Genomic DNA, 20,352 nt, shown 5'->3' on the forward strand with positions numbered 1-20,352 from the left:
TGGACCCCCAGTACAGGGAAGACTTTGACAAACTGGAGCTAGGCCAGTGGAGGGCCACTGAGGTGATTAGGGGCTGGAGCACATGGCATATGAGCTGGGTTTGTGTTGCCTGGTAGAGAGGGCTGGTAGAATGGTGTGTGAAGCAAGGGCAGAGATCTAATTGCCATTTTTGCCTACCTAAAGGGAATTTAGAAGTAAAACTCAGACAAACTTCTTAGAAGCGCATAGTGAAAGGACAAGAGGCAACAGTCACAAATCACAGCAAAGGAAGTTCTGATTTGCTGTAAGAAAAGAAATATTCATCAGGGTGGTGAGCACTGGTACAGATCACCCAGAAAGGCTGTGGGCTCTCCACCCACAGAAGTACCCAAAGCTCAGAGACATTGCCCTCAGGAACCTGACCGATCTTTGAACATGGCCCTGCTTCACACAGGGTTTGGACTAGATGATGCCCTGAAGACTCTCCAACCTAAATAATTCTTTGATTCTGTGACAAGTTATGATATCTCTCAATCTGTATGAGTTGGAAATACCACCCTCAGGTGAGATTATCAGCTTGGTACTGGGACAAGATGAATCAAAAAGCCTTGACAAACCAATCTTGAAATCTTATTCGTATGCAAACAGAAGTTTATGAAAACAGTTATAATTCTTTCCTTTCAGACTGGCATAATACTTTTAAGGTGTTAAAAAATATGTGCCTAAAGTTGGCGTCACATATATAAATATATGACAAGATTTTTTCAAAATTTAGTGAAGGAGGCACCCACCTAATATCTTTGGTATTCACCTTATTTACTGAGGTCTTTCAGTAGGATTTTGAAGCCGAACTGGAGACATCTGTATCTGCAAATGTAGCTAGGATACCTAACGTGTCCAGAAGAAAGAAAAGAGTGGCAGTAAAATGTATACTAAATCTTCCTAATACTGTTTTTAGTGTTTTTTTTTCTATTAAAATGGCATATGCAGATGTCGTGCTAGTATGTTGTGAAGCCTTACTGACATTCATTCAGAATGACCTGCATACTATATTAATTTTTCTTGTGATTTAATGAGTAGCGAAAATGGACAATGAGTGGCCAAGCACCACAAATGTTATTTTTTGCATCATATCACAAACTCATATTGATATGTCTATGTAGTGCTATGTGATCCTGTGGTCTTTTTATGACTGGTTAATAGAAACTAAACAAGGATGAAAATACCAGCACAAACAGTAAAAAAAGAGTCACCAGAGCATAATATTTGGGGAAAAAATGTTGGGGGCAGTTCCATTCTTGTTCCTAGTGATGCTAGAGGAATTAGGGTTTTTTACTGCACTTAAACAGAAGGAAGAAAAATGCTCACTAATATCTCCTCTGGTTGACCTTCAGAGATTGAGGTCCTGTACACTGGGTTTCTTATGGATGTGCTAAGGAACAACACCATCACTCTGCCAACTCCTTATCTTCCTGACAATACCTGCCACATTGTGAACATTGCCTCTTTTACAAGTTACATTGATGTATCATACCTGTAGGTAGATGAATGGACAGGGACAGGACATCTGGAAATGCAGAAAATAAAGTAATGGGTATAGGACGTAAAGCACTATAGGGTTCAAGGAGAACTGTAGGGTTCCAGAAACATCATGGACTTTTAATCACTCTGTGGACGTAGATACTAGAAGGGAGATGGTATTCAGAAAATATGGAAATAATGGTAAAAGCGGTGTGTATGTGTGTAAATGGAGTGGCAGACTGATGTTTCAGAAAGGGATCCCTGATAAAACAGGTTCTGTTTGCATACAAAATTACTTTGGAGAAAGATAGTGGATAGTTGTTAGAGTCTGCTGTAGAATTCCAGAGTTAAATTTGGATATGGATAGAGAAATTTAAACCATTATTACAGGGAGAAATTCTGCAGAGAATCGTCTCATTATGGCAGACTCCAATTTCTCAGATACAGACTGGAGAACTACTGAAGGCAGCCCAGATATTCTGGAGTGTGACAACTGACAGATTTTCTGACAGAAAGCAGGGAGGCTTCTTTCTAAACTTAGTTACAGAAAGTATTGAGGTTGTTATAGGACAGCTAATTGTAAAAAATAGCATTGGATCACATGAATGTTGGTTTAATTTAAATAAAATGGAGGGATAAACAAAAATAGATCTGTTAGGAAGTCTGTCTGTCAGAATTTTAAAGAAATGAGTGAAGGCAGCAGAAGTTAATTGTTCGGGGACTTCTCTGTGGAGGAGACTTAGATTGTCTCTAAGGCAAAGCACAGAAGAATTTACAGAGCTTTTAAACCCTGCAAAGCAAAAAAATTCTGGAGAAAGCCTCAAAACCTAGCTGTATGCAAACCCACCTCAAAAATGGTGCCTAGGTGGAAATGGAAAAAGGATGATCAGCAATAAAGGCTGTGCCTTATAGGTCAATTTTCAATAAGGGCTCTTGAAACAAGGGCTCAAAGACCAAGCCAGCTGATAGGAGATGAGAACAGAAAGGAAATCTGCATTACTGTAGATGGAAGCAAAACTTGAAGTTCCCTGTTTTCACCCAGTGTGAGCATAAAACCTCCGCTTCAGGATTCAAAAATCATGCTGCTGGTGAGAAGCATCTTAAGTAAGTCCCTCCACTCAGAACTGGTGCCATGTGACTGGAAAAGGGGCAATCTGGTGCATTTCACACGTACTGGCTAAAACAGGCCTACAATGTAGGCTTCGATACAATACAGAGCTTTAGAGCAGCTTTTAAAGCAAAAGCTAATTGAAAATGAAAGTAAACATAAAAGAAGATGAAAAGTAACAGATATTTGCAAAAATGTAGATCATAAGAGAGCCGGAGTCCAGGATAACTAGATTACTTTCTTTTATAACCCATTTCTCAAAAAATAAAGTGTGGCAGATCTAATCCATCAAAACTTTGGCAGAATAGTGATTACCATGCTAATGAGAAAGTACTGGTGAAGCTTGAGAAGATGGGGATTAGTTGAAGACGGCTAAGGCAGGAAAAGGAAGAAGTTAAAGAAAGATACTGCAGGATTATGTTGAAATGCTAGTGAAAAACTCTATTACCTTTTTCAGTACTGATTACCCTTGGAACCTATCTTGTCTGACTATTTCTCTTAATGACCTTGGTCTTAAAAAGTAATATACTAATAACATTTTAGGAGACATTATCAGTGTAGAAAAGTAGAGAGATATGTGGAAAAATCAGGAGTATCTTGCAGGCTGGAAGAGTAGAAATTAGATGAAATTTCATTACATACATTTATTTGCTAATAATTTTTTTTAATATAATTGAAGCCTCATCAGAGTGACATGACACCAGAAGAGCCTGTGTGTTTTAAAGAGCTCTGGAGAGATGTAATCTAGAGTTCTCTGTACAGTCTGGGTCATCCATATTCACCAAAGATTAACTCAGACTGGAACTGATGAAGGGAATGTCTGTGAAGATAATCAAGAGAATGCAGAACCTTTAATGAGATGAGAGAATGAGCAGTAGGAGGAATGATTCTTACTTTCCCATCAAAGTGTCTCTTATTCCCTAATCCCATCTGTCTATCACAATAGTCCCACTGGGCAGGGGAGAGCAGTGCAATGCCTTGTTTGGAAGGATACATATTTGGACTGGCTGGTGGCTGGTGCTTAACAGGAAGAATTAACTGTTGAAGTCTGCCTGATTTTCCCTTTAGTGGAGGCTCTCTTTTGTTTCTTTTCTTCTGAATTAGCTGCTTTTTTTCACAACATTTAAAGAAACATATTTATCTTTGAGATGTTGGCTGTTCTTTTATGTTTGATTGAAATCTTGTGATGGATCGGAAGTTCCTAGAAGTCAGGACTGAAGGACAGAAATGGACTATATGATCACATGAACCTCATTTCCTTAGGGAACAAGTGTAAAACCAGGGATGAGACTAGAATAAATAGGGACGGACTGCTGATGAAATTAAAAAAGCGGGACAGCAACAGCAGGTCTCTATCAATCAGAGAATTAAACTTCAAACTGGTATATTAGATACAAAGGGTATAACTAGTTTTAAGGTTGCAATCAGATTAGGAAATGGATTATATGACATGATCGCCTTCAGGAAGACCTCTCCTGTCCTATCAGAAACAAGGGTGTGCTAATACGATCGTTCTATCCTAATGAGTGCAAGATAACATTTTAAGATTTGCAAAGGGGCCTACAGATCAGTTTAAAAGTCATTTGCAGAAGACACATTTACTCCATAGTATATCATATTTGTTCATCCTTGTCACTGAAAATCTGTTTGGCGAAGTTGCAGGCAGAATCTGTGACTATTGCTAGCTCTGCTTTTCTTTCTCCCTGGAAAGGCTGGGCACTGGACTGCAGTGGTGCAGAACCTTGACAGGACAGAGAAAAGCAGTGGCAGCTTTCCCAGAACTCAAGTGCTGCACCTTATTTCCATACAAATATACATTGAATTGTATAAGATTTTCCATCAGAATTCTTTAATTTATTTATTTATTTAAAGAGCACTGCAGATGTAGGCAGCACTTTACAGAGCAATCCAAAATTGCTGTTAAGGTAACAAAAAAAGAAAAGCCATGTAAAAGTGTAGCGTTGTCCTCACAAAAAAAATGTAAAGATGTAAATGAATTTCAGTTTATTGTGCTGATATAAAAAAGAGTTTGAATTCCTGATGCATGAGGATGAGCTTTGCCAGAGGATTTTTTAATGAACTAGCTAACATGTAATTTCCTTCTGCCAGATAAAGTTAGGACCTATCAGCCATATCATAAACTGCTAGCAAGTCTCTGAACTCCTTCTTCAGCTAAGGCAGGAACAGCAATTTGTTTGGAGTAGGACTGGAGCGGGATGCTTGGTGGCACTGTGAACTTCTGTACACTGGCTGCGGTGTCAGCAGATGAACAGTGTAGGAGTTTCCAACAGAGCTGGTAGAAAATGGGAAAATGGTTGGCCAGGGAGATTTCATGGAAATGCAGTTTCAGCAGAATCCAGAAGCTCTATGGGAGTGTGGTGACTTCACTGAAACTTGATGAGTTTATAAATTGTTCTGAACTTCTCATTTTGCTTCTGCACTACTGTCAGTCTATGTTAAAAACTGCATCTTTATATGATATAAACTTTGATTAGAATCTGATTAAAGTTTGATAGAGACTTTGATTAATAGTACTGTATGGAGAAGCCAGAACAAACCCCCCAGGGGCTGATGAAGAAAAAAATGTCAAGTGCTGACTATCCAGCATAATATGCAGTAAACAGGAATGAGAATCTATAATTTAAACAATGTGTTAATTAATACAGCATCAATAATGAAATCTGTGGTAAATCCAGGGAGTAATCTTGTCTAACTGCTCATCTAGGAGCAGCTAGAACACCATGCCCTTGAGTAAGAGGACAGTAACTGTACGCTAACAGATAGGAGTCTCTTTCCAGTCAGATGAGCAGCGGGATTTTTTGCTTGCCCTTTTTTACTAATTTTAAGATGAGAAATCTTTCTAAAATCAAATGTCCTAGTGGTAAAATCAAAAGAAGTAAAAGGAGAGTGCCAAGGGATGACTGCCAGTCTGCAGGCATGATTCCAAAACAAGGTGCCATAGAGAGGGCCAGTCCTGAGCTTCCCTACCCACCCTGATGCCGTGTCCCCCCCACCTCCCCAGGACTGGCACAGCCATAGGGAGTCCAACTGGGTCATGCTAAGCCTCAACCAAGTTAGCAGTGGGGAAAATAAAAGTGTCCGAGGGACCCAGTGCGCAGCCACGGGAATGCCAGTGATGCAACGGGAACACGCAGCTTGGGTGAGGTGCCAGTAGGACTTCCCGTCATTAAATCAAAGATTTCCAGGGCCAGCTCACAGGTGGGTTTGCTTCAAGTGATTGCAGAATAACCTCCCTGAGCCAATTTGCCTGTCCAGGTCTGTCTATTACTTTGTCAGTCCTAAAACCTGTCAAGTCAGCAGAGTAAATGTAGTGAGATGTGGCCATTATGCTGGATGTCCAGAGATCCAAACAAGGAAGAGTCTCGTAGCTTTTAGACTGATCTTACTGTGTCAGCAGATCTGCCTAATACTTCGTCTACAGCAGTTTATAGTGGAAGTGTTTGTTTTTATAGCAAAGACTGAAACTACTGCTTATTTAATAAATGGCTGGAAGGGGGGAGGCATTTTTAAGGGAGTTACTCGCAGCCTCCTGAATTTATTGGGGTAATTCAATAATCCAAACATTTTTAGCTCTGGTATTTCAGTTCCATGTGACTCGGAGGTAGATCCACTGCAGGACCTGGTTGCCCAGCCCTGGGAGCAGAACTGAAAACACGGGGTGAAGGGCCCAGGCCCACGAGGAGTTTCAGGCAGCTGGTGTATGTAGGCTGGCACTAAGATCAGTTAGCCCACCCTGGCCTCCAGGCTATTGCTGTTAGACTATTTCTGGTAGCTGAACTAGCTCACCTGCGGAAGGTTCAAACAATTCTGTCCACATATATGTCCTTATGCAAATAGATGGATGCAGGATGAGCATCGCTTGTTTCAGTGGACTTTCTGCCATTGCTCCCCCCACATGCAGAGCTGCTCCATTCCTCGCACAGTTGCCACCTAGAATAGGACTGGTGAAGCTAATGAATCCCACCACGAAGCTGCTTAGGACATGACTTTCCTACAGAGTAACTAAGGGAGAGGAGGAAGGACAAAAAGAGGCTAAAAAAGCAACGCAGTTTGGAGGTGCTGCTGGCTCAGCAGAGAAACTGCTGCGGGAATGCTGTACTCAGAGCACATGAAGAGAAAGGAAGGAAAACAAATTCCCATGAGGAAAAGGCAGAGGAATTACTTATTTTCAAGGCACATCTATCTTCTAGAGAGCAGATATTTCTTCAAACTCAAAGAAATGACCAGGGTGGAAAAGGTGGAGGTAATGGGGGGTTAGCACAGCTCCAGCTTAGTCCAGCATCATGCTGAAGTTGTTTGTCTTCCTGTGGAATTATCACTGAGAAATCATCAGCTTCCCTTATAAGCCATTTCACTCTTTCCACTCTGGGAGGGACCGGGCTGATGGTTGTAGGCAGAATAAGAAAGATCATTGCCTCTAATTGTGCCAGTTTTGATGAAGTCTAAAGAAAAAATCAGACTTTTAGATAATAATTTTGATACTCTTTTATCAATATTCAGTTTTCTCTGAGTGCAAACACAGAAGAGAGGTGCCACTCCATAATGACCGTCTGTGGCCTCACACGTAAGCAATGTTCTGCTGCAGCAGTCATGGTGCAGCGGTACACAGTCCTTGCTAGAAGTCTATATTGCAGTTTTTTAATTCATGCATGGGGTGCCCAGGCAAAGTGCTAAAGGATCCTTGTGGTGCACCCTCTGGGCTTTTGAAGTGGCCCTTACTGCAGTGTATGGAACATTGAGGGGGAAGATTTTGCACACATTGTGCAGTATTTTTCTTGATCTTCATAAGGGCGTATATACATGGCTGTATGCGTTTCTTACCTTGCTTAGCAGGGCTTAAGTACTGAAGTAAGAAATAGTCCACACCTAGCCAACACCCATTACAAAATGGTCAATCTTCAGTCACAGTGACAGCATTCTCCTGTTGGGAATCATGCTATTTTGGTGCATTCAGAATGGAAAATATATGCTGTCATCAAATTAATATTTAACAGCTTTTCTTGCGGTCATTAATGGCTTCAGATTAGAAACACCCTGCTTATAGACATTTCCAGTATCATTAATTTCCCATGCCAAATTTATGGTTGGTGATGGAAGTATACTTTTAAGAATGTGGACCAGAGATGGCACTTATCAGTTGTCATGATAAATTTGTCCTGTGGGACAGAGAACTAAAAGAGCAATAATAAAAACCAAGTACCATTCTCTAAACAAAGAAAATCAATCAAATACTCTGTTTATTGACCCATGTTAGAAATCTCTATAACAGGCGCAGTGAGTGGACAGCTAACTGAAGCATATACCTTATGTCTAGGCCTTTTAAAACACCCAGCTGTAGCATGATAATGCTGAGAGAAATTATGCTCTCCTTGTGCAGTCTCACAGCAAATCTACCATGTTACAGTGTAATGTATTATCCTTAATGTTTCTTTAAAAAAAGAGAGAACAGAAAAAGGATTTTCACAGCTGACTACGTACTAAAACATATCAGCATTCATCAGGGGAATAAAATGGTACTACTGTTTAAGAAAATGCTAAAACCTTGTTTAATTTTCTTAGTTTTTTTTTAAATGGAGCCTCTTCTCCGTGGAAGATGGAAGAAAATGGGGGAAGAGAGGATAAGTAAATATTTTCAGCCTCCTCAGCTGAAATCCATATAGTTTTATTCCTTTCTGGTTTCTGATACATGGATTTCACAGGGCTCATTGCAGGCTTCAGGAACCATTTTTGCCTTTTAAATTGAAGCATTTAAGGTTTTCTCTAATTAACAACCATTTGCAGAGTACATCACAGGCTTAGTGCCTACTCACCAGCCACATTTCTCATAGATCTGTTATTGCACTAAAACGAGGGCAAGAGGCCTTCTGTATTAATAGTTTATGAAGATAGCTAAATTACAGCTGACCATACAGTATTCTGGCTGTATTCTTCTCATAAGCCTCTCTCTAGAGTCTCTTTTTCTGGAGGGACAAAGCTTCTTGAAGTGATAATACCTTTCCTGAATGATAATAGTTTGGACTGGTTGGTGTGGGGCAGCATAATTTTGAGAAATAGATGTAGGAAGTTCTTAGGCAATCTTATACAGAGCTCCAACTAATTAAAATAGAAACTTTGGCTTTCTTTTCCCCTTAAGGCGACAGAGTTTTAGATCTAAAGAAACAAAACCAAAAAATACAGGAAGCAGGACAACTGTTACTAGACATCAGTTCAAAGGGGAGGTAAATGAAAAGCCTCTGATTTATCCACAGGAAACTGCCCAGAATCAAGGTCTTCACACAGTTACCCACTTTGTTCCTAGTCCTTTTTCACCCAATAAGTCTCACTTGCATTTTACTTCTAATAAGCTAACTAGACTTAGAGCTTCTTGGAGCAAGGTGCTGTCACAGTTTTATCTCATACAGTGGCAAGCACATGAGATGTTTCTTAAAAACAAATGGGAAAACAGTGCATTTCCTTCCTCCCTCTGTCCCTTTGCCTCTCCTCCCCTCTTCCCTTCACTCCTCACTGCCTCGTGACATTTGTGTCACCTTCTGGATCCCATTCATTCTCATGGACCTCATTCCCTTACCCATAATTTCTTCCCAGATGCAGCCGTAAGGCAAAACAGTGGTGCAGTATGAAAGGAAAGCTGTCAGGAGATAACCAAAAGGAGCATCAAAAAAGCAGTATAAAAGGAGATATTCTGGTATCTGTATCACTGACTGACAGTCCCTATGGCAGGATGTATGCATGCATTCACCATTTTAAAGAAGAAATCACGCTTGCTGAAAGCATCAACCTTAGAAGGAAACTCAGAGCTTGAAGGAATGAATATTGTTGTAATTCTCAGGAGCTGACTTGAGTTATTTCAAATAACTGTGGCTGAGAATTGATGGACACCTGTTCCATAGACACTGGCATTTTCTTCACAGGATAGCTGTTTTCTGCTGTGTCATTTTCTGTTTTGCATAATACTGTATGACCCTCATTACTGCAGTTTGGAGGGTTTTGAAAATTCACAGAAAGAAGCATGGAAGAAGAGCAATAGTTTGATTGATGCAATTTTCACATTGGCCAGTGGATAATCAGAAGAGCTCTTCTATTACAAGGACATGCAGAAAGCAAAACATTATAAATCCTCCCTATAACCCAGGGCCAGTAAGAAAGGCTAAAAAAACTCCCAACACCACATGCTTTCTTGACAGAGTCATTGTTAACAGCTTAATAGCAGCTAGCAGGCAAGATCTGCTCTTATGCCAGGAGTAGGAGGAACACAGCAGTTTGAAAGAAGGATAAATATGTATTTAGAGAAATTACATCTTCCTAAAATGATAAAAAACAAATAGATAAAATGAACCCCTACCTTGGAGAGCCTGGAGTGTACGAGTCTGTACAACAATACAGAGTTGCAGGACCAGCTGTGGTGCACTTTCCAGAAACGTGGCTAGCAAATGCAGCATACTCACATCTGCATACTCATACACCATTTTCCAATAAAACCTCCATCTGTCATTCTCTCCACTCCGTCGACTCCGGATACCCAAGTACATTGTGTGGAAATACCTAGAAATAAAAGAGAGCTGTTACAGAAATGCAGAACGCTATTTTACAGGTAACACTTTTGATTGGAAATAATGAAGATTTTCTCAATGTACTTCAAAACAATGAACACTTATTTAAAGGTGTTATTGTATTGGAATTTATAACAGTTGATGTGATAAGAGTAAACTAAACCGAAGATGAGACTTGCCTTCATAAAACCATTTTATAAGCTTAGCATTGTTTTATTAGTTAAGTATTTTATTAGTTAAGTCTTTTCAATGACCCAGTTTTCTGAATTGAAGTATAAGGGCGATGTGCTGTTTATATGGCCTTCCCCAGAGTTTTTTCAAATAATCAGGGGAAACAAGCTGATTCTGCACTGGTTTTTACTTGGAGCCTGCAAAGAACTGATCTCCTTTCTGCGTGGCTCTATGTGGATTCAGAAGACCACCTGCACTGCAAGCCTAGGGTGGTCTTAGCCTGGAGCGCTGCTATGGCTGAGTTCATTGTCCTGGTTTTCCACCCACCTAATGCACTGGACGTCGTATTTCAGACACTGCCACGCATATAGTGCTTTTTCTCATAGTATGATTATTTTAGGAGGAGAGAAGATGTAGCTGTGAGCTCCTATTTTAGGAGGAGTGGAGATCTGGCTGTGGGTTCCCTTGGTGATTAGAAGTGACTCACTACGAGAGCCCCCGTGCAGCAGCGGCAGCAGCAGGAGGAAGAAGTAGGAGCCAGGAGCCCAACAGGCTGCTGCTGCTGGCAGTAGTAACCAGCAGATGAGAGAAGTAACTGGCAGAAAGCATGTCAGCTCTGGTGGCCTGTGCAGCAGGGGGAAAAACCAGCCAATTAAATAGATTTCAGCGGGTGCAGGACCAAGGAGGGGTTTTAGAAAGCAAGGGATGTCTTCTGATGGCCAAGCCACCCAGCTGCTGTGATGCTTTTCATGATTCCAGCAGAGCTTGCAGCCGGCTCCCGTGACAGCCCTGTCACAGCACAGTGACCCCTCTGGGCGGCCTTTGATCTGCTCTGCTATTCTGATCTGCTCCCCATTACAATGTGACAGAAAGACTAGGCTCCCACCTTGCTCTTATAATTTTAGTTCAAAACTAATTAAGGCTGTCTGAAGACACAGTCTCACTTAATGAAAAATTCTGAAGATTAAGATATTGTCTTGCATCAGGGGTGTCCTGAATCCTACTGGACTGCCCTGTTGGGCTAATAGCTGATGTGGATCTCTCTTCCTCTTTTTCTCAATGTATCTTTCACATCCCAGTCCTGAAAGTATTTTCTTACGAGCTTTTTAATATGTTTTCACAGCACTTTTTATTCTTTTTTTTTAGTGAAATTATATTTGGTAATAAGAAAAATTTTAGTAAGTTTTAACCAGTATGAACTATTTTAATTGGTTAGGATAAAACATTTCTGTATTTCTTTTCACAAGTTTGTGTCTTAAACCCCTTTACATAATGGTGGACCACGGTGCACTATGCAACTTCTTTTTATATAGGCTGCATGCAACCTTTCATCCCTCTTCTTTTCAGTTATAACTCTGGAGGTATGTTCTGCTGAGGAGAAGATTTTTGGCCTCTGACTGAAGAACAGCTCAAGACTAGGTTGCTCCTTTGAAGAATGACTTCTGTGCTTGTCCCCGGTGAACCCTTGTACCCAATGCACTCACCACCACAGAGCAACAGCTTTACTCAGGAATACGCATCAAACAGAACCAGGGAGTAGCACAGAGAAACAGCTGAGAGGCCAGATCTGAGCCTGCAGCATTTCTCTTGACAATGCACATCACAGCAATATAAAAGGAAAACACATTAAATTCACATTTAAATTAAAATCACACCAGGTGGCTTTGAATTTTATCAAAGTCCTATGTGGGAGTGAAGCAGCAATGAACCACTTAGAGATTGAGACCACAGAGGTGCAGTAAACAAGACACCAACCCTACCTCTTGTACAAAACACTGAGCAGGTCTAGATGGGTCAGAGTATGATGGGACAACAGGGGCTCTCCAGTGTCCTCAAGGTTCGGTAAAGTGAAATGGCCTGCTGCCAGATCTGAAAGAAGCCACTGAGCTGGAAAGGCGTCTTTTGCTGCTCGGTTCTGCTAATGGCGTCCGTTGGACCCCCAGGTTCTCAGTCACAATCAGTTTAATTGTTCCTAGATGTCTCATTAGTGTCCTGCAGCACAAGGGACAGGTAAGACTTGGATTTCTTTCTGCAGTTTGTTTTTTTGGGTGGGGTTTGTTTGGCTTGCCTCACATGTGCTCCCAAGGGGCACACCGGGGAATACTGCACGTAAGGGGGGCAGACAGCATCTTCAGCTCCCTTCTTTTGAGATATCACTAACCCTTGCTATAAATACCTAAAGTAGCTTTAGCTGCCGAGGGTTGTGCCAGGAGGCTCTTGCTCTGCCAGTGGAGCCATCTGCAACTTCAGTTCTACAGCGTTTGTGCAAAAAATACTTTTCCTATTATGAAAATGACATGCTGTGCCAGCCAATGTCCCCCAGGGTTCTTTACGTGCTCTGCAGAACGGCTGTGCATGGCAAATATGTTGTGATTAATGAACCCTTATGGAAATACTTCCTCTCCCATTGCACTTTATTGTGAAACACTGGCAGTGAGTTATTGGGGACTGGGGAATCATTGCATCTTTGTCTACTTAGCTCTGCAATTTAGACACAAGAGGCAGAGGAGGAAGATACTTTCTCTTTTTACACGCTGGGGACCAAATTTCAGCCCAGGGTGGTATTTTTTCTGTCCTATCAATTTTGGCCAAATTAATTGCAGGCTGAAACGACCATTTACACACATAATTACTGTCACTGATTTATAGGCACAATCAGGTGATTAGACAGCTAAACATTCTCATTTGCATCCACAATTAATTGCACCAGCAATTGATGTTAGGTGTGCAAATTAGCAGTTATTAAAATAAAAAGATGGTCTCATAAAATGCTTCATATATCAAAGACACTTTTTTTTTCCCACAGTGAAAAAGAAAGAAGAAAAAAAAATTGGGAGAAAGTGCTTTTCTTCTTGTGGTTTCCAAATATAGCTTAACACTGCAGTAATGACACATTCCATTTTATATATATATGCATTATGTAATTGCATTTTAGACAACCTCACCGGAGTCCTATTGTCAGCAAATGCTATACAGACACACTCAGAGGTAGTTTTTTACCCTGGAGAGTTTTCATATTTTGGTATTCTGGTATTGTTTTGGTGGAAAACTGCATTTTTTTATTTTCAGTCCAGGTCGTGGCTCTTATATACAATTATTCCAGAAAGATATAGGACGAAGTAATAATGGCTCTGCATTGAAAAATATCCTACATTCATTGTAGGATAAACTGATGTCAATGAATGTGAAAGAGCAGATGTGAATGTTATGATTTTGGTTGTGATTGCATCCAGGGGCCTCAACTGCAGTCTTGTGCAGGTGCTGTACAAATATACAAAAATTGCCTATCCATTTCCCCAAAGAGCATTTAGTTGACATGAAAGAAATGATGCGGAGTGAAGAAATGGGAGTTAGAGCACCAGAGGAAGAAAGGAAAAAAAAAGGAAGAATGGCAAGTATGGTAACAGTACTGCCATCAAGTAAAGTAACTACTTCATCTAATAAATCAAGATAGTCCATTAAAGTTTCTGATTTCACTAGAAAAGCAAAAAACAAATAAAAAACTTAATATCCCCCCAAAAATCCACAATTTCATAGCTCTCGTGTTGGTGGAGAAAAGCTTAGAACTGAGTTTCCTCAGTTTACAGTTAGAAGACTATAAAGTTTACTATGAGAAAGCATCATCAAACCTTATTATTTTAAAATTAATCCTTTTTTTCTGAAGCCGGACCACTGCTTGGGTTGTCAATGCTGATATAAACAAGCTTTCTATTCAGAATGAAGACAGTGGAGTAGGACGCAGTACTTCCTATGTCACTGATAATCATATGGCAACATATGTATCATTATTTGAGGATTAATGCCTTTTTTACCCTCTGGAGGAAGTGGAGAATGCTTCAACATTTAATTGTTTTAATGTATTTCAGTACATCAGACAGCACTGTATACAGACCACTGATAAAGCATAACCCTGAAGGGTATGAATCTGAGACAAAATCACAAGTGACATTCTTTTTCCATTATATTAATGAGGGAAGGCAGTAAAGTAAAAAACAAACAGAAAAGCAGGCTAGTCCTTGAGCTGCCCAGAAGAAGTGTTCAAGTTGCAAGACAAACAGAAGCAAAAAATTACCTATATTTATAGTTGTGGAAAAAATGTGCTAGGGAAAGAAACATTCATTCTGATCAGACAGTGGCTCTCCAGTGTCTTCAAAATCAAGAGCCCTCATTTTGCTCCGGGTTTACATACCAATCTTGAGGATGGTCAGCATCGACTGAGATACCCACATTTGAAATACTTCTGGTGACACTTCAATTACATGATTAAAGCATGCCCAACTGTCCATTTAATTGAGATGCGGTAGTGTAATTATATGATAATACCAAATATTTATAGGAGCGCTTTCCAAGTATAAAGTGCTTTACAAACACTAATTGAATAACTGGGATGAATGTAAATAATCTCACAGGGTTCATTCCCCAGGAATTGGCAGCTGACGAACCTAATACCTTCCTGCAACAGCAAGGCGTATCGTTTACTCAGCAGATGCAAATCCAGGTGAGATTTCATAAGCCCACGATGGGGATGAGTTGCCCTTTTCTTGTGTGCAGGAAAATCTCCCTCCTTTCTCCCTTATTCTTAGAAATACAGTATTCTGTCCTGAATTTGTGCATGAAAAACCTTCTCCCCAGCTCTTGCTCCCGTACAAGGCAGGCAACGAGGCCACCCAGAATACTTTCCAAATGGGAGACAGTTCCTCAGTCGGTTATTCTGGAAGAGGGAGTTGAGATGCGACTGGCATCTGAGCTAAAGGTTTCCAACCTGACTACAGTTCATCTACACTTTTATAAAAGGCCTTCAGTGAATATCCTGGTACCACTGAAACTAAAAAGGCTTTTGGCAGTGATTTAACAGAACTTGGGTTTTGACACAGTTTACTTCATAGTAGCTAGGTGTCATTTATGCCCATTATTTCTCTCTATGAAATGATTTCAGAAGCTGCTCCATTTTGCTTCACAGACACTTCTTTTTAGTACAGACAGCTGAGGCTTATAGTAATTGGAACAGAGAAACCAAATCCTGATTGCTGGTGGACGTGTTGTTCCCATGTGTGTGGGACTGAACTGTTCTTGCTGCACATAGTTTGGCTCAGTCAGCGTCTTAGTCTTCTATGCTCCTCTGGGTTTCCCATCCCAAAGTTTGCCATTTGCCCTTACCTCCTTTCTTCCAGCCCCACAATTATTGCAAATCTTTAGCTACAAATTGAGATTTTGGATATTAGGAAGAGTCACGTTCAGTTGCTTTGCATTTAGACAGTGTGCACAAGTATGTGCATACACAAGCACAGAGCCATATGCAAGTTCAGTCTGACTATGGCTCCGAGCACTTCTTGCTACAGATTTTCACCTTAATGAAACCATCCATCTGATGGTAATATACACAGCTCTAGAGGAAAGTCTTCAGTTTAGAAATGTCAAAGACTACATTGCTACCATGCGCTTAATCTAAAAAGTCCTTAGTATGATACACATGAGTGAGAGACCATTTGCATTCTTTGGAAAAATGAAAATGTTCTGATTTCATGCCTCATGTACTCCATATTTATTACAATTGCCTAAGTCAGTAGAGGACATTTGCTTATGTTACATAATCTTCTGAAATATTTGCAAGAAGATCAAAAGTCATTAATGGCTAGTTGTAACAGCCCTAGACATTTATTCTGATGCCTAATTTGCCCCTGTATCAAACGGTACATTAAACAATTTAGCCATATCAGAAGCAGTTGTTCTTTCTGTGTTCGAGGTGTGGAGAATAAAAATCACTACTGCAGAGCTAAAAAACAGTAGAATAAACAGCAATTCAGATAAGTGGTATTTTCTTCTGTTGCTTAGTTACCAGAGAAAACTTAACTGTATGTATCTCAACAGTATTTGCCGTGTTAAATAACAACAGGTTGTTCTATTTTGCTTTGTATGTGCCTTTTTATTAGGTGTGTCTGAATACTTTAAAAAAAAAAAGTTTCTTTAGCAGGAATACTTACTTCCTTATCAGTACGTGCTAACGCTTATTCTTTTTGTTCTGAAGAAACAGACAAATCCCTTCAGTTTTAATTCCTTTTTCTAGGGAGGAACAAGCAGCCAACTTTTAATTTTCCAATCAAATTATTTTTTGATGGGAGCATTAAGGTTTAATGTGCAAAAGGAAACTCAGATGCATTCTGTAGCACAGCAGTGACCAAAGCTTGTCCAACCAAGCACGGTTCTGGCAGTGTACCAGCAGTCAAAAGTCTGGGCTTAATTTACTTTAAATTATGAGTGCAGCATCCTCATCTGTGTCACTGAGATGAGATCCATGTGAGGACAGATTCCACTGGGGAATATTTCATCATAAGAGGCGTCAAAAGACTTACTTTCAGACTATACCTCCATTACAAAGATAAAAACAAACCCCAACTTATTGTATTTAGTTTTCCCTTGCAGCATTTAAGATATCAGAGAAATATCTCCTTTACTTCCTTTAATACAAAACAAGGCACTTGATGAGCATAAACAAAATGATTACATCTGTTTCATTATGACCTATAAAGCATTCCCCAGCATCTTCCATGACTGAGTGATCCTTCCCAAATGGCCACGAGCCACATTACAGCAGTGTTTTATGGATGTCTAAATTTTTATGGCCACCTGAATTTAGATACTGCCTGAATTCCCCAAATGTGACCAGTCATCCCCAGCACTTTCCTTCCTTTCCTGACATGGCCAAACTGTGGACCTCCAGTATGTGAACCACTGGTGTAGGGAGATGGTAGGACCAGGTAGGACTAGGTGCAGGTTTAATGAGGAGAAGGCAGGGTGGTCTAAATAAATCCCTGGTGCCCCCTGCTCCCTTGCTAAGCCCCCTCACCTACGGGGTATGGCTGCTCAGCCCCACTGCTCAGGCTACCATGGGATTGAACCCTATGTGAGGCAAACACCCGCTCCAGGAAACAAATCTCCTTATGTTGGAAGAGAGGTGCAGCTTGCATGCTTGCACTGAATAGCGCCGATGCCGGGCTGTCCCGTGCTAGCACCCCTCTGGCTATACAGCATTTTACTGTCCCTTCATTTTCTCTGCACCCTGCAGATTCAGGTGAGATGGGCAGCAAACCCCCTACCTATGCACACAGCGAGGTGATGTCCCCACACCACGCCCACCACCATTTAGTTTATCCATTTCCATGTTCCTCTTTTCAAAATTGGGGTATTCCCAGTACGTCCTCGCCTCCCAGGGCTCCCCATCAGCCTGGCAGCGTTGTGGTACCCCGACTGGCCCGTGGCTCCCCGTGCTGCCAGGCTGTCCCTGCCACGACTGCGGTGCTTGTCCTTGTGTCAGCTTTCCCCTCTGTAGCGCCGGGGCCCAGGGGCAGATGGAGCTCGGTGGCCGTGGACCCATCGGGCAGGCAGCTGATGGTGTCACTGCCGGTGACTGGGGTGGCTTAACCTTGCCAGCGGGGGTGATACAACCACTGGCCACAGCTCCTCAAGATGCTGCCCTGATACTTCTCAGGAGTAAACATTAATCCATTTTTTGCACTATTATGGGTTAGAATTAAAAGGGTGAATGATGAAATTAAATGGGAAAAAAAAAAATATTCACAGTGTGCTGCCGCTGTCAATAGCTTTCTATCTCAGAGTTTCTTCACCAGACATTGGCACTGGTGCTGTATAACAGCTGCTTTTCCTGTTTCAATCAGGGGACGAGGCCATTTAGATATGTTCAGCAGCACAACTAAAAAGTTTTACTGAGCTCTCATTTCCTCTATGGCACTGCACACCTGCGTGCTCTTTAACCACAGCCACTGCTTCATCACAAGCTGATGAAATCGCTTTGGGCCTCAGAGGCCCTTTGGTTTTCATCTGTGGGAAACACTGGAATTTCTTATGTATCGTTGAGGCTGCAGCCCTGGAAGTGATGCTTGTGTGAGACCAGACGCATGAGGGTGAGCAGCTTCCCGAGAGAGTAGGGATCTGCCCTGCTCGGCATCCTCTGAGAAGCTGAGGGCTTTCCTGCTGTGTTGGAAGGGTCCATATGGGTTTCCTGAAGCAACAACACTCAACTGAAACTGTTAGAAAAACATGGCTTTACTGATAAATGCCAGGGCACTCCAAAGAGCTGAATTAAAATCCTGATTCACAATCTGTTTTGTGACTGTCTTCCTTTGGTTTTCTTCCTACAGCCTTACACACTTTTGGGGGTGCCCAGCTGGAAGGCTGTCTCTGTCCTATGAACATGAGTTGAGATCCCAAATCATTAGCGGTTTACCCTGAATTTCTTTCTCCTCCCTTCCTCCCCATGTCATATTTTCATTTGCTTCTAAGCCTGTCTGCCTGTTAGTCATCCCAAATCACCCTGAGAACTGAATCCTGGTTTCCTTCTGTGTCTCAGTCTGGAGACACGAATCAAGGAGCAGAAAAGCACAGAATCCCCCAGGGAGCTACAGGCGTTCCCTGGAAAGGCAATTAGTCATGGTCAAGGATGTGTACCATGCAGCTGTCACAGGAATATAATCATTATCATAGGCATCCTCATATCACCAGCCCCTGGGGCTGCAGCAGGAGCTGAACTGTTTCTCTGTTCCTTACCAGCTATGAAAGAATTTTGATGATAGCCTTTGGAAATGGTCCTGAGACACTCCTTGTGGGACTGGTGAGGAAGATGCACCTGTCTCCGACCACCTATTTGACTGCACTTGAAGAAAGAACTACTTGTAGAGTTAAGAAGTGGGCACAGCTGGAGAACACTGCCTCTGGCTTCTTCTCAGCTTGGGGTATCAGATATATTTCCCAGCTTTCTGGAAAAGCAGCCAGGCAGTATCCCATCACCAACAGAAGGATGAGACCACAATAAGGCATCAAGAACCCTTTTCCCACCTTACCTCATATTAGTTTACACAGGAGCAAAGTATACAATGGCACACTCTGAAAAACAGTGTCCCATGGCTGTGTCCCTGGAGACAGGCTCTTCTCCTGGGTACCAGTGTTTATTATTCACACTGCATGCAGGGAGATGTCGAGGGAGCCAAGTCTCTCCCAGCATCTATCTCTCAGACCACTTCCAGGGGGACGCAGGCTATTTTTCAATCTGAACAGTCCACAAGGGAGGGTTCAACATGGAGGTGGAGTGCCAGAGAAGCTAGTGGGGTAAATACCCTTGAGCATTCCTGCCCCAGTTCATGGCTAGCTTTGTTAGGAAACTCTTCAGTGGCGAGCTCTCAAACTCGTGTTCAAACTCACCATCTGGATGAGGGAATACTTTCATGCAGTTATTCACAAGAACCCATGTCGTTTGTTGGTTTCTCTGATGTCTTTGATAAATTAAGTAGATGAATCCACCTGCAGAATAAGCAGCATTCCAGTGTGAACTTCCACAGAACAAGAGCAGGCAGTTGTGATTTCCTTGGTCCAGGAAAGAAAAAATTGCATTTTTATATCAGTGGAGATGCCTGCAGTATCTTTTGCAAAAGTCAAGAGAAGCAACAATAGTACAAATCCTAGAGAATCAGAATGGCTAGGGTACAGGCTATATTTTATCCCCACAGACAAAATATAATGTGTGTCCTTCCATATTCACATCTTTCTTTCATGACCACCAGTGTGTGCCAGGATGAATCTGGGTTGTGTCACTCTGGGGGCCTAGCACGTAATCTCACACTGTGAAAGAGCAGGAGCTAGCTGTCTCCACTAACCAGTAAAAATGAACTATTGCCAACCTTCTCCTTCCTTCCTCCAAAAATCCTTCCAAATTGCTTATAAGAGCTTTTATAGGACCTGCCTGCTCTTTCTGGCTCAGAGAGAACACACAACTGAGAATTCTGTTTGGAAATATCTATGCTGTGAATAATGTTTTATTCAACCTATTTATATAGCAGTCTATGCTTCAGCTTTTTCTTTTGAAGTACTCAGGAAAAGCTATTAGCCAATCCTCTGATAGAAAACTTCTTAATAAGTTGAATGCTCATTAGGTGGATGGAGCAATCTATAAGCATTCAGGAAGAAATGTGGGATTAGTCGCTCATTAAGATA

General features: G+C 41.4%; 1 protein-coding gene across 1 annotated transcript in view; it reads right to left on the reverse strand.

Moving 5' to 3' along the window:
- Positions 1–20,352, reverse strand: part of XKR4 (XK related 4) — a 242,175-nt gene that overhangs the window by 84,391 nt on the left and 137,432 nt on the right. The window contains exon 2 of the mRNA XM_042786334.1: positions 9,972–10,171. Within this exon, the coding sequence (XP_042642268.1) occupies positions 9,972–10,171 (200 nt within the window). The remainder of the gene's footprint in view (positions 1–9,971; positions 10,172–20,352) is intronic.

This window comes from Tyto alba, unplaced genomic scaffold, assembly GCF_018691265.1.
Source record: "Tyto alba isolate M040663 unplaced genomic scaffold, T.alba_DEE_v4.0 Super-Scaffold_9, whole genome shotgun sequence".
Lineage (NCBI taxonomy): Eukaryota > Metazoa > Chordata > Aves > Strigiformes > Tytonidae > Tyto > Tyto alba.